The 14,385-nt window shown below is 35.3% G+C and overlaps 3 protein-coding genes across 3 annotated transcripts; all 3 read right to left on the reverse strand.

Moving 5' to 3' along the window:
• Positions 1-354: 354 nt before the first annotated feature.
• Positions 355-4,401, reverse strand: LOC111810368 (gamma-glutamyl peptidase 5-like). Its single transcript, XM_023697074.1, has 5 exons — positions 4,152-4,401; positions 3,273-3,661; positions 2,066-2,218; positions 783-950; positions 355-634 (listed from the first exon to the last, which is right to left on the reverse strand). Exons 1-5 carry the CDS (start codon positions 4,399-4,401, stop codon positions 533-535), a joined length of 1,062 nt encoding a protein of 353 aa, XP_023552842.1. The 3' UTR covers positions 355-532.
• Positions 4,402-5,349: 948 nt separating this feature from the next.
• LOC111810125 (protein FLOURY 1-like) lies at positions 5,350-7,097 on the reverse strand. The gene has a single exon (XM_023696708.1). It carries the CDS (start codon positions 6,658-6,660, stop codon positions 5,782-5,784), a length of 879 nt encoding a protein of 292 aa, XP_023552476.1. The 5' UTR covers positions 6,661-7,097; the 3' UTR covers positions 5,350-5,781.
• Positions 7,098-8,254: 1,157 nt separating this feature from the next.
• LOC111809752 (GDSL esterase/lipase At5g62930) lies at positions 8,255-13,776 on the reverse strand. Its single transcript, XM_023696157.1, has 6 exons — positions 13,541-13,776; positions 13,366-13,443; positions 12,319-12,459; positions 10,837-10,913; positions 9,842-10,006; positions 8,255-8,625 (listed from the first exon to the last, which is right to left on the reverse strand). Exons 1-6 carry the CDS (start codon positions 13,637-13,639, stop codon positions 8,457-8,459), a joined length of 729 nt encoding a protein of 242 aa, XP_023551925.1. The 5' UTR covers positions 13,640-13,776; the 3' UTR covers positions 8,255-8,456.
• Between the last annotated feature and the right edge of the window lie 609 nt (positions 13,777-14,385).

The raw sequence follows: 14,385 nt of genomic DNA on the forward strand, positions 1-14,385 counted from the left end.
AAAGTTCACATTTCTAACATCAACTAGAACGTACTTTTATCTAGGCTTTCTTCTTTTTAGATACCCTCCATCTTAGTCTCGGATCATTATATGATTATGTCATCAAAGTTTACCACTTTGTTCTTCACTCAAAATTGCACTTATAGACATAGCTAAATTTAGGACATGACTTTGATACCATTTGTTAGAATCAACAACTTTCTACATATCTCCATAATGGTAGGACACTATCATGACTTCACTTGTCCTCATATCTGTTGAAATATTTGTTGAAATAGTCATCAGCTCACAATTTTAGTGAACGATAATTAGTTAATAACAAATAGGTATCAATTTGTTGAAAAACAAATGGTAAGATACGAAAGATAGGTTAAGGCTTCTTAACCTTATATTAGATAATTACTACTCATATAAGTGTGTAATATAGGAGGAATTGGCTCCTAAATCTAAGTTTACATAGCTCATATGATTAGCATTCACACATTAAATCTAAGTCCGATGCTACACAACTTCCATTTTTGTTTCTCTAAAATCACAACCCACCCTTGAGAAAGTTGATGCAAAGCCTCTTCCATGCTTCCCTATCTGCTTCACCTTCTTCCAAATTGCTCCTCATCTCCTCACCAAACTCATCCTAAGCCCAAAATATAAACTCCATCAACTTCGGCCAAACTAAGCATGGTTCAACTAGTTAAGGCATATGTCATTGGTTAATGATTTAAATAAATCACGAATAGTATGACCCAATATTCAATATTGAAATTTCTTCGTAATGAACTTACCGTGATGAGTTTTCGTAAGACAAGGCGGTCAATTAGATGTAGGAGAATGTCTTTGGTGTACTCGGGATGGCCTTGAATGCCTAGGATATGATCTCCATATTTGAACATTTCTATGCCATACTTATCTGACCGCCCAATCACTTCGGCCTTGGTCGGAAGCTCATAGATCTATGTCATTTTTTCATGACCAAATTAGAAGATATCAACTTACAAATTTGTATTGTAACATGAATCTTAATTTACAAAATTAAGACCAAGAAAATCTATTTATATTTTTTTGAAAATATAAACACATATTTAAATTACATAAATTAAAATAAAATAAAAAAAGAAAAATAATATTTTAACCTAATACAAACCTCATCGCGATGACATTCGATCACAGAGAGTGCCGTGGGTATTTTGAGGGATGAGAAGAGCTTGTTAGATGACGACACGTGTACGGTTGTGATCCCAATGTCCCATCCAGATCTCCCCCTGCCCGTTTTTCCCCCCAAAGCACGTCCCAGTATCTAAATAAATACCAACCCATCAAACAAAATTTATTTATTTATTTTTCTTATAAATTTAATTTCTCTATTAATAAAAACAACAAAATAATAATAATAACAAAAATAGGAGAAATGCAAATGAATTCCAACTTAAATGAGGAAAGCTAACCTGACCGGGACCGACAAAAGTCAGTGGACCATGACCAATCAGAAACGGACACGTCATAAACATTTCTTTAATGAACCACGTGCCGTCAGCCAAAACAACCCCACGTAATTCCATTTGTTCTTTTATGATTTTTTTTTTTTTAAATAAAAGTTTTTAAATATATTTATTGTTAAATTCTAAATTAACTTTGGTGACATTGATTGATTTGACCTATTAAAGGAAATTAATAGAATGGAATAAAGAAAAAAAGATGCTATATGATAATTGATAACTACATTTTAACTAAATATAAAGAATATAGTTGTAAAATAGCTCGAGAGCTCGCTCAATTGGATAAGATATTCTTTAGATCACAGGATATCACAGGTCCTATTCTAAAATAAACACGGTTCTTACGTTCTTAGCTTCAGCTAAATTTTAGACATTTGAATCCCGACTTTACATAATCGTTCAAAATATTTTGNTATCAACTTACAAATTTGTATTGTAACATGAATCTTAATTTACAAAATTAAGACCAAGAAAATCTATTTATATTTTTTTGAAAATATAAACACATATTTAAATTACATAAATTAAAATAAAATAAAAAAAGAAAAATAATATTTTAACCTAATACAAACCTCATCGCGATGACATTCGATCACAGAGAGTGCCGTGGGTATTTTGAGGGATGAGAAGAGCTTGTTAGATGACGACACGTGTACGGTTGTGATCCCAATGTCCCATCCAGATCTCCCCCTGCCCGTTTTTCCCCCCAAAGCACGTCCCAGTATCTAAATAAATACCAACCCATCAAACAAAATTTATTTATTTATTTTTCTTATAAATTTAATTTCTCTATTAATAAAAACAACAAAATAATAATAATAACAAAAATAGGAGAAATGCAAATGAATTCCAACTTAAATGAGGAAAGCTAACCTGACCGGGACCGACAAAAGTCAGTGGACCATGACCAATCAGAAACGGACACGTCATAAACATTTCTTTAATGAACCACGTGCCGTCAGCCAAAACAACCCCACGTAATTCCATTTGTTCTTTTATGATTTTTTTTTTTTTAAATAAAAGTTTTTAAATATATTTATTGTTAAATTCTAAATTAACTTTGGTGACATTGATTGATTTGACCTATTAAAGGAAATTAATAGAATGGAATAAAGAAAAAAAGATGCTATATGATAATTGATAACTACATTTTAACTAAATATAAAGAATATAGTTGTAAAATAGCTCGAGAGCTCGCTCAATTGGATAAGATATTCTTTAGATCACAGGATATCACAGGTCCTATTCTAAAATAAACACGGTTCTTACGTTCTTAGCTTCAGCTAAATTTTAGACATTTGAATCCCGACTTTACATAATCGTTCAAAATATTTTGAATGAGATCTATTATGCACTTAAAATATAAAAATTCAAGAAACTATTAAATAATTATAAAGTTTACTTATGGGTAAAAGTTTAAATTAAATTTAATTATTTTTAATGTTGGACTTTTTGAAATCACATTTATTAACTCATAATTATCATTTAATTATCATTAACCACTCTTTAAAGTCTTTAATAATGAATATATACTCTAGTTTTTGAGATCGGAATGGGAAATTAAAAGAATTTAAAAAATTATGTTAAAAAGTAAATAAAGTTATTAACAAAAAGAATAAAAAATTTATAAAATCAATTTTAAAAATATTTATTAATCAATTTAAATCAATAAAATTAAAAGGTATTTAAAAAAAAAAAAAAAAGTTAAAATTTTAATTATTTCGAGAAAAAACTGAGAAATGTTAAAAAAAAATGAAAGAAGGGAAATTACGAAAATACCTGATGGCCGAAGCAAATGCCGAGGATTCGCTTGTTTAAGCACGCCAATCTCTGCAACAAAACGATCAATCGGCGGACCCAAGGATCGTCGCCATGGGCGTCGTTGCAGCTGCCGGTGATCACAAAGCCGTCGTAGGCGGAGATCTGATCGTCGGTCGGAAACTCGCCGGAGGCCACACGGAAAAGGTCCCAAGCCTCGCCTTCTTCGCCCAACATTCTGACGAACACTCCAAAATATCCTCCGTACTTGATTTTCACGTACTCGGAATCTTCTGCGCAAAGAAGCACCGCAAATCTCTTCATCCCTATCCTCCACAATGGATCCGGTTTTGCTTCCGTCGCAGATTCTCTCCGTCGTCTCCGGCCGATGAAATGGGGAGGGGACCTTTCTTAGGTCTCAATGGCCGTTTCTCTCTCTAACTGCGATTTGAGAGAAAGAGAGAGAGAGAGAGAGAGAGGGAACGACAGATGGGTTCTTGTCGGGTTTTTATTTCACATTTAATTAGTCATTGGATCGACACATCGGTTATATGTGTTGTTCATTCGCTCTGAAAATGTTTAAAAATTAAAAGTTTTTTAAATTTAATTTTTAATTTTGTATGTAGTTCTAGTTATGCATAGAAATATTTTAGAGATTAAACTTATTCCATTTGCTTTTAAGGAAATGGAAAGGAAGGAATGAGAATAAAACTTTTAATTCCTTTTAAGGTGTTTGCTAACATTGGAAAGAAAAGGCTGGAAACATTGTCGGGTCGGTCGTGTGTGTTTAGTTTGGGTCGAATGTCGAACCGAGTGAATGACACCACTTGAAGGCTGATCTTAAATCAAGGGATGCATACATTATTATTGGAGGAAATAACAATAACATGTAATCCAAACTGTTGAAGCTGACCAAGAGTGTGCAGGACCGAACACTCCATCTATGTTTTTCAGGTCGAAGGTTTTTGCAATTTGCATCTTCCTGACCACGAAAGAAAGTGGGCGTGTGAGGTGGGTTGGCCCTTCGGTCAAGAGGCGGGATAGCAGAGTCATACATGTGCGAAAGAACGAAAGCAGATCTAACAGTTTCGATAAAACCAACTTCCAGAGTATGAAGTAGTACTAGCGGATCAGTATGCCATCGAACCATGGTCGTTTGTCTCCAGTTTTCTGGGACTCGGATCAAATAGTTAAGCCGAAGCCAAAGCCATTGACAAGTCTTGTCAAAATCAGAAAAGAAAAGAACTTTGCTTAAGAATGGAGGGGTTTGCAAAAGGGAGGTCTGCCTAACACATTGCCATTCATTTTGTTTACAATGCAAGTAACTAGTATTGGGTGTGTTTACTAACATTTCTTCCTGATGATCGTTCTTAAAACAAGGATGGCCTGGTAGTAAGGTCCTGTACCCTTTGAAGACCTGAATACACCCTTCTTACTGCACTTTTTAGTGGAGTTAAGTAAGAGCTCAAGTCCACTACTAGCGGATATTGTTTAGACTTTTCCTTCAAAGGCTTCCCCTCAAGGTTTTAAAACGTGTCTGCTAGGGAGAGGTTTCTACACCCTATAAGGAATATTTCGTTCTCCTCTCCAACCAATGTGGGATCTCACAATCACCCCCTTGTAGGTTCAGCGTCTTTGCTGGCACACTACTCGGTGTCTCGATCTGATACCATTTGTAACAGCTCAAGTTCACCGCTAGCAGATATTGTCTTCTTAAGACTTCCCCTTCAAGGACTCCCCTCAAGGTTTTAAAACGTGTTTGTTAGGAAGAGGTTTCCATACCCTATAAGGAATGCTTTGTTCCCTTCTCCAACCGATGTGGAATCTCACAATCTCACATCTTTAAAACTAACTCTTGTTGTAGGCCAGTAAGCCAACCACCCAGAGATAAGTGGAGTAATCATAAACATAGTAGAGAACAGTGTAGGCAGAATATTAGTTTTAGGAACTAGTAGTCTTTCTAAATTGGGCTAGAAATTTCAAGTGTTCTAAAAGATGCAAAGAACTAAGCTTATTTTCTGCAAAACAGATAGCTAAAAGAAATCATTATCAAACAAAATCTCAGATGATATTTACTAGCTCTCAAGTACTGATAATCTTCATTCAAGTGGTTCTTAGTCTATAACAATATCAATCAGAATAAGGGTTCTCATTTCAAAGTTTGGCTGGATGGAATTCATTTCCATTCCTCCAAGCCACTAATACAAGGCTACCCTGTAATGGTTTTGGTTGGGAATGAGGATCTATCAGTTCTGCTAAGATGCAAAGTCCTACATTCAAGACATATGCATTTTCCCTTATTTTTTATCCCACTAATGGAATCGATCGAAGAAATTGCGTTCTCAATCTTCCATCGGATCGAATCTATTAACAAAATGACATTTACAATAGGAAAGGAAGTTCAAGAAAGATGGAGATCAGTTATAGCTTTTCATCTCCAATCAAGATTTTGAATTCAAGTTCTGCAACTATATAGCATCAAATTGTAGAAAATCTATGTTAATACCATATAAAAGTTGTGTTCATGTACTTACATTTCCTCGAGGTCCATGCCGATGTTGTTCATCAGGGCATCATCATCTTCCAGAATGAATTCCATGTCACGTTCGAAGAGGCTTGTACCGTCACCAAATCCTATCAGTTGTAGCTTCTCTTTCGGCCTGCAGATGCACGGTTGCTCGCTCAAGCTTCCCTCTGACTCATATTCCATGATAATTCTTTGCAAACATTCAATAACTTCTTGATGATATTGTTGCTTTTGCTCCATCATCCTGCGAAACTGATTCGCTTGGATTTCGATTGCACTCTTCTCATGTTGCAGACGAAATATCATAGCCATTGCCTCTTCAGCTGAAGTAGCAGCTGCCATTCTTTCCTTCTCAAGCTCTTCAAGAGCCTCCTTCTTGTGCTTCCTTTCAATCTTCACCAATTCTCTTAATTTTGTAACATCGAATTCGCCATCTTCAGAATCTTTCTCGTTCTCTTCATTATGAACATAATCTTCTAAAACTGCACCCTTCTCCTCACTTTTAACATCACCATCAGAATCCACAGTCCATTTGGGGTTTGCTATTAAATTGAACTTACTGAACAAGAATCCATTCTTCTTCAACCAATTCAATCGTCTACTTCTACAAGTTTGCACAGTTTTGGAATTGCAAACCTCAACAACACTAGTTTTCAACCAAATTCCAGCTCTGATATTAGCAGATTTCTCCTTAAAATCACATCGAAATAGCATCCAATCTCCACAATGCCAACTAAATTGCACAATCTTAAAACTGATCCAAAACAGCAGAAAAAGCCCTAGAATGATAAAAACCCGCGGGAAACACCCGAACACCAGAAACCAGCTTTTAAACTCACTGCTCTGTTTCAAAAGCTTGTTCAATCGCGAAGAGAAATCCATTCTCCAAAAAATAAAATCTCAGCAGCAAAACAACAACAATCAGAGACTTAATTTCCGCACATACACACATACAACTTCCCCCAACAGAATAGCTTCCAATTAAAAAAGAACAGAGAGCCAAAAACTCGCAACAAAATCCTTCGCAATAGACACTCAAACTCGCAAAAGAAATCAAGAAGAAAAAAAAAATCGACCTAGCGATTCATCCAAATATCCAAAGATAGGGCACAGCGAAAGCGAAAGACGAGCGGAATGAGTCGGAGATTGAGAAGACAAAACCGAAACGCCTAATTTGATAGCAATGGTCGACTGAATCAGTGGATGCTTGGAGAAGAAAAGTTCAGTAGGGCTTACCTCCGGCGGAAGAAAGATTGGATAACACGGAAGAAAACGAGAGAATCATATTGCCTGAAACTGCAACAATGAACATGATCGGAATCGCATGCAAAAACGGGATAATACCGTACGATCGCGACTTTGAAGGCCACACGTGCGACGTGGGAATATCTCTCTGTCACTCTCTCACCAACACACAACTTTTTTTTTTTTTCCTTTTTCAATATATCTTTTTTTTTTTTTAAATTTAAAATTCCAATTTATTTTTTTCAATCGATTAAATTTGAGTATTTATGACTTTTAATTATGATTATTAAACCATAATTGTTGGAAATATTGGATGATTTGAATATAGCTCGATTAAATCTTAAATTCCTTTATCTTATTTATATTTAATTAAAAAATGTTTTAAAATTAAATTTACAAATTAATTACTAGTTAATCGAGCTTTATGATTCTAATAATGGAAAGAAATTCATGCTTTTATTTTATTAAGATACATAAAGAAACAAAATATAAGCTAATCACAAATTAAGTGTCATTATAAAATAGTAATTTCAATTTTTCATTAAAATCTTTCTATTTTTATTATTAATTACTTAAATTCAATTTTTTTTTTATCAATTATTTCTTATTATTGAATTTGTTAAAAATATAAAATATAATTAGATATGCTCAAGGAACCGATAAGGACGGAAAAGTCTTCCTTATCTACATTCCTGCCACCTATTTCATTTCTCATCTACTGCGGGTATTCCCGAGTAATTTTTACATGTTTAATATTTTTTTTAAAAATAGTTAATTTAAATTTTTTATTTTTTTTAATATAATCTTTATTAAAAATTTGTTAAAAAAAATCTAATAAATAAATATATTTCACAAGCAAACACACATCCATATATATATATATAAATGTTTTACCAACCTCATTTCTAAAATTTTGAATTTTAATATTATAATATAATCTTTAACAGTTAAAAGTTTAAATATTACAATAAAATATATTTATATTAAGCGAGACGGAGACGAGGACGAGGACGGAGAATATAATCTCATCCCAGCGGGAAAAACATGTTTCCCACTCCCTTCCTCATTTTCCGTCTAAACGGGGAATCCCCTTTCCGTTTCGAGCGAGTCCACGTGAGACCCAGTTGATAAAATAAACATCTCTAAATATAACCGATATATATTTCATCCAAAATGCTAAAGTTAATAATTAAGTATTCAATACATTTTTCATATTAGTAAACAAACAAATAATATTAACTAATAAAGATTTTCATTAATAATTAAACATTAAAAGAATTGTTTCAAATAAACACATTTTCGTCTCTAATATTTAATATTCATACGCATCAAACAAGACAAGACCAAATAGAAGACAGAACATTATGGTTTACAATCAAATGTAAATACAAATAAAGCTTTCTTCCATAACAAGATATGATGATGAAAGTATATCACAAAGAAAGATATTGGAAGGCCTTTTCAGGGCTTTTTCCATCGATCTCTGAGTGATGTGGGAAATCAAGAGGCAATTTTGCAGCAGAAACTGATGTTTCATTCAGTACTTTCTCTAGTTCTTGGTGCAGAATTCCATTGCCTTCTGGCGTGAAATGCAATCCATCCCTACATGTAAAACACAAACAATGCCTCACTACTAAGTTCATACGAAACGGGGGTGGTGTGGACGTTCATTCTAGGAATTCTACTTCTTCGCTATGCTTGTGTGACCGTTCGATTTAGAGTTTAAGCTATCGAGTTAGAATAAGAACAGTTCAACTGTAACAGCCTAAGCCCACCGCTAGTAGATATTGTCTACTTTGGCCCCGTTACGTATCATCGTCAGCCTCACGGTTTTAAAACGTGTTTACTAGGGAGAGGTTTTCATGCCCTTCTAAAGAATGTTTCGTTCTCCTCTCCAACTGATGTGGGATCTCACATTAACTCGCAAATTTCAATGCACAACAATTAATATCACTTGAAAGTTGAGTTGAATGTAACGGCCCATCCACCGCTAGCAGATATTGTCCTCTTTAGACTTTCCCTTTCGGGCTTCCCCTCAAGGCTTTAAAACACGTGTGCTAGGGAGAGGTTTCTACACGCTTTTAAAGGGTGTTTCGTTCTCCTCCCCAACCAATGTAGGATATCACAATTCACCCCCCTTCAGGGCCTAGCGTCCTCGCTAGCATTTGTTCCTTTCTCCAATCGATGTGGGACCCCTTCAAGGCTTTAAAACGGTTTGCTAGGGAGAGGTTTCCACACGCTTTTAAAGGGTGTTTCATTCTCCTCCCCAACCAATGTGGGATATCACAATTCACTCCCTTCAAGGCCTAGAGTCCTCGCTGGCACTTGTTCCTTTCTCAAATCGATGTGGGACCCCCCTACCAAATCCATCCCCCCTTTGGGGAGCCAGTGTCCTTACTGACACACCGTCTCGTGTCTACCCTCCTATGGGGAACAGCCTCCTCGTTGGCACATCGCCCGGTGTCTCGCTCTATTACCATTTGTAATGGCCCAAGCCCATCACTAGCAGATATTGTCCTCTTTGAACTTCCCCGCAAGGATTTAAAATGCATCTGCTAGGGAGAGGTTTCTACACGCTTTTAAAGGGTGTTTCGTTTTCCTCCCCAACCAACGTGGGATATCACATTGAAGAACATTGAATTATTTATAATCTTCATTAACAATCCCTCTCACTCGTAGATATCAAATTTGATTCATGAGACTAAGGATTGATTTGGAATAACTTTTTAAGTGTAGTCGGACATATAACATTAAAGATAACAGCAGCCATATTTAAAACATGAGTAAAACTTGTGAACTAGGAGTTGGATTCACTGACCTGAGAAATTTTTTCTGCCAACCCTCCGTTTCCTGCAACTTGGACCATAGATCAATGGCGAGAAGACCCATTTCCTTAGCTAGTTCAAGGCATTGTTTCGCGTAAAGTCCAGTTACTTCATTTGATCTCTCAGGCAATTCTCTTGCTTTATCACCATAAAGAGATCTGATAGATTAACACACAAGTTCATTTTCACAATCAAGAATTAATTGGCTTTTAAACAAGTAGAGTTGCCTTGGTCTGAGTAGGATAAAAAATCTCTCTTCAGCATATTGATGAAACTTTGAACTTAAAATATATAAGAGAGAATAGAGTCCAGGGAATTTCTGGAATGAACCACACAGACTAAGCATTTTTATACCATGCTGAAGATTGTGTTCCTAGACCACCTTTAAATGCCAATATCGGTGATGATCTGCAACGAAGGCGTAATAGGGGCATAGAGTACATTTGGACTCGACAGGTTCAAACATTTACACAGTAGGTTCGAGAATGAAAAAGTATATTCTGGTAATACTCGATATATAACTTATATGTTAATATGAAACTAGTGTTGGGTTATTATGGAGTCATCTGCTATTATACATGTAAAGTTATATATAGGATAAATAACATGTAAAGTAAATGATCATATTAGAGGTTTTATTATATATGGTAGATAGTTATATATAGTAGATGACTATACCTAGAGAAAAGTTATATATAGTAAACTGAACCATAAATATTTCCCTTGGCGCTACTTTAAAAATGTACTTTCTGTACACTTTGTATTCTCTTTTACTGTACATATTTGAAGTCATCAATATAAACATCCATCCAAGATTTTTCCTTGCACTTTCCTTCTCCTGTTCTTTGTGTTCATAGTGTGTGTTGTGCGATCCTAACAACTAGTTGTAGGAAAAGTAGAAAGATGGAATGTATAGACAGTTGTACGTACCACTACACCATAAAAAGGCTAAAAAGTTTGAGCAGCGATTTGAAACAAAAAGTCATACCGTGCATATTCATTACGCCCGTCCTCGTCGACAGGAGGAGGAGTAATAAGTATCACCAACGTGGTTGGGGAGTACTCCTGCAACCAAAATGCCACAATGCAATGAGATGTAAATGGGGGAGAAGTGGATACAAGAAAATAATCCAACAGGGTTGAATCAAAAGAGTGCTACAATTACATAAGAAACTGGGAAGAGTGCACCAGAGGAACGAAAAAGAAACTTGACTCTTTCGAAACCTTTGAATTGAGCTCATTAAAGGCCACATGATTTCTTTCATTTCACAGCACCCATAATTAGCTATAACCATGGTTTAAGTGTTGAAATAAGTAAATTTATCGTAATTTATCAACTTAAACTTTAGGGTTAGGTGGTGATTTAACATGGTATCATAACAAAAGTCGTGTGTTCAAATTTCCAAGCCCACAAGTGAAGGGAAACATTGAAGTATTGAAATAATTTATTCCTATAAGAATCTGAAAAACATTCTCTAATAGAATTAAACACCGTTATAAACCTTTAAACCTTATACCAAACGACCCCTAAAGGATAGTTACAAAATAACTTCGCTACCGAAGCTCATAAGAACCTCCATTTCTCACGAAAGAGCGACTGAAGAAGGATCTCCTTGATCATCTCTCTACAATCCCGAGATTTGACAAAGCATAAGCCAAACGCCTCAAAGAAACAATTTCAAAAGACTCGTGCAAAATCACAACTCGTAGAATGTTTATTATCTAGATAGGAGGTCACCATGGTTTGAACTTATTATCTAAAAAATACGAGTTTACCAAATGTCTAAGACAACTCGGCCAATTAACGGTGGTTACTCAATGCACTAGTGACTAGACTAATCTAACCTATTTAGATGTAACATCTCTGCCACTTAGAAAAGTAGATCTCGCCCTTTCTATAACTCGATTCCAAAATGTTTAAACTCCTAAGATTAGTTCCCGGGGCATATCCAAATAGCTAAATAGCCGGAACTTTTCTCAGTACAATGGAGACTTTCTTCTTAGTATCACCATTCATACTAATCTCGACGAGCGTGCACTTAATTCAGTCTTCACTACACCCTTAAATGAAATATCTAAGTATGTGTGGTCTGAAGTGTTTAACGATCCCGTGAGCACGAAATATATATTATTGTAAAGTTGAGGGTGGCTCTGTCCTCTCCAATCCATCAATCTTCAACAATTTCAGAATGTACCAAATTAATGGCCAACAGAACAAATCAAAAGAAAATATGAAAGTCTATTAAAGCATTTCCAGTAATTGTAAGTTGTACTCCTGCTTTGAACTAATTCATAAATATATTTTTTAACATCTCTCTTCCTGAAGCAACTACCTTGTCAATGGGGAACTTATAAACAGATGAAATAAAAAAGTGATGGACTAATGTCTTACAGTCATTTAAATCTTCAAAATGAATATTAACACAGTATGCTCGAAAAGATTTCGAGCAGTGAAGAAAGGAGTCAGTACCTTCAAATGATTTACCATCTTTTTAAGATTATCCTTGTACTCGTCAAGAGGTACGTGTTGTCTCTCACTTGTTCTCCCAAAAATAGCTGCATCATTGGCCCCAAAGAAAATTGTCACAACAATGGGGGCCTTTGGGATATCCTGCATTACAAGTGATGCAAATTATTTGGAATGCAAATATACAAGAAACGTCATTTTCAGAAGCCTACAAAGATGTTTCTACCCATGACTGTGTAAGCTAGTACAAAGAATATCTACTGGTTCCTCTTTTAGGGTCTCAAAGGGGCATGAAAACACAGACTTTGCAATGAGGCAAGGTTGAAAACCCCCAATTCGAGAGGCACTCCTTGTGAGCTGAGCATCAAGAGATTAAGCTTTTTGGTGAAGGCAAGTCAATTATGGGCCACTAAACCCGGCATCCTACGTATCTAGGGGCCAAATAATTCAACTATAATTGGCTCTTTGCCACAAGAATTCTGCACAACATCCCATGGGAGATCACACATCGGTTGGAGAGGAGAACGAAATATTCTTTATAAGAGTGTGAAAACCTCTCCCTAGCATATGCATTTTAAAAAACCTTAAGGAGAAATCCGAAAGGAAAAACTTAAAGAGGACAACATCTGCTAGTGGTAGGCTTGGGCTGTTACATCCCACCAGGTACGTATTTAGACTCCCAAACATGTTCATGTACAATATCATTAACTGACAACAATACTCCAAAATCTTTCACACAATGTGTTTGGTTTGTAGTTCAATCTCATCTTTGAGTTCATTGTGTGATCTCCCTGTAAGTTTAGCCCCATTGAGCAAAACTTTCCAATTTTTCCTCAATTAAATTGAAATCAATTGTAAGAATCAGAAACGGGCACAATTCCCACAACATAGCTACAATGATAGGTTGCATTACAAAAAAACGCCCAAAAAGTACTAAAATGCGAATAATCACCAAGATCACTTACTGAACATAACGAAACAAATTCAAGTAAAAACAAAGTCCTCAAAATCAAAGTAGAGAAGGAACAAAAAGCGCACTATAACACATACCAATGGAAAAATGTGATGAAGTAAAAACAAAGCCCATCGAGTATTGTATCCGCCGTAGCCACGAACTAAGACATCGGCCTGTAAATCAGTCAAACAAGAACCCACTTACGAACACAAAAACTTCAAAAACTTGAACGAAAACACAAATTAAAGAATGAAAGAAAAGAGAATCCACCTTCCGAGAGTAAGTGTCAGCAAGCGCAGCTCCCCATCCGCCTGAGCCGAAGGATTGCGCAGTCAAAGAATCCCCAAATAGAACGATCTCAGGCCTCATAGTCTGCTATTTCGAAGCTCCGATCAACCCTTCGAGAACGAAAATGGGCTCTTATCAATCTCTTGCACACCGATCTTACAAGCATTCGAGTCTAGTCGTGAAATTGAAGTTTCCTGAGGTTGTACAGGCGCGAGCACCAGGCTTCGGCCCGCGAAAAAAAGAAAATAAAATGAACACGCGTTAAACGCTAGCCACGTGTCATTGTTTAGCCTTCAATTAATCCAAATAAATTTATAAATGCTTAAAATTATTTCAAATATTTAATAAAAAACCCAAAATTAATTTTCAAATATTTCTTTGTCGCTATTAAAATTTAAAAAAAAAAAAAATAACAAATTTATAAATTTAATAAGCTTAATTATGCTATTATTTTAACACCAACGTGAATCAATTAAAAATACAATTTTATTTTTTCTAATTTAAAAAACATGCATTATTGCATTATTGTTTATTTATATTTGGTCAAAGTTTCCATGCTTATTAGGAAAAAAAATGATTAAATATAAAAAAAATAAAAAAACGAAGTAAAAAAATATGGCTCGAACGGATTTGCTTTGGCTAAGAGGAGTAGTTATGAACCCTTAGACCATCAATGTGAGGCTTTGGGTTTCCTCAGAAGGCCTCTCGATCTTCCCCTAAATTTACCAATGTGGGACTCACTCCCAATAATCCTCATCAGATCTATAAGATGTATATAGACAATTTTCAAGGATTTAAACGGAAACACATTTTTGGAACAAAAATTT

The sequence above is a fragment of the Cucurbita pepo genome, chromosome LG14 (genome assembly GCF_002806865.2).
Source record: "Cucurbita pepo subsp. pepo cultivar mu-cu-16 chromosome LG14, ASM280686v2, whole genome shotgun sequence".
Classification (NCBI taxonomy): domain Eukaryota; kingdom Viridiplantae; phylum Streptophyta; class Magnoliopsida; order Cucurbitales; family Cucurbitaceae; genus Cucurbita; species Cucurbita pepo.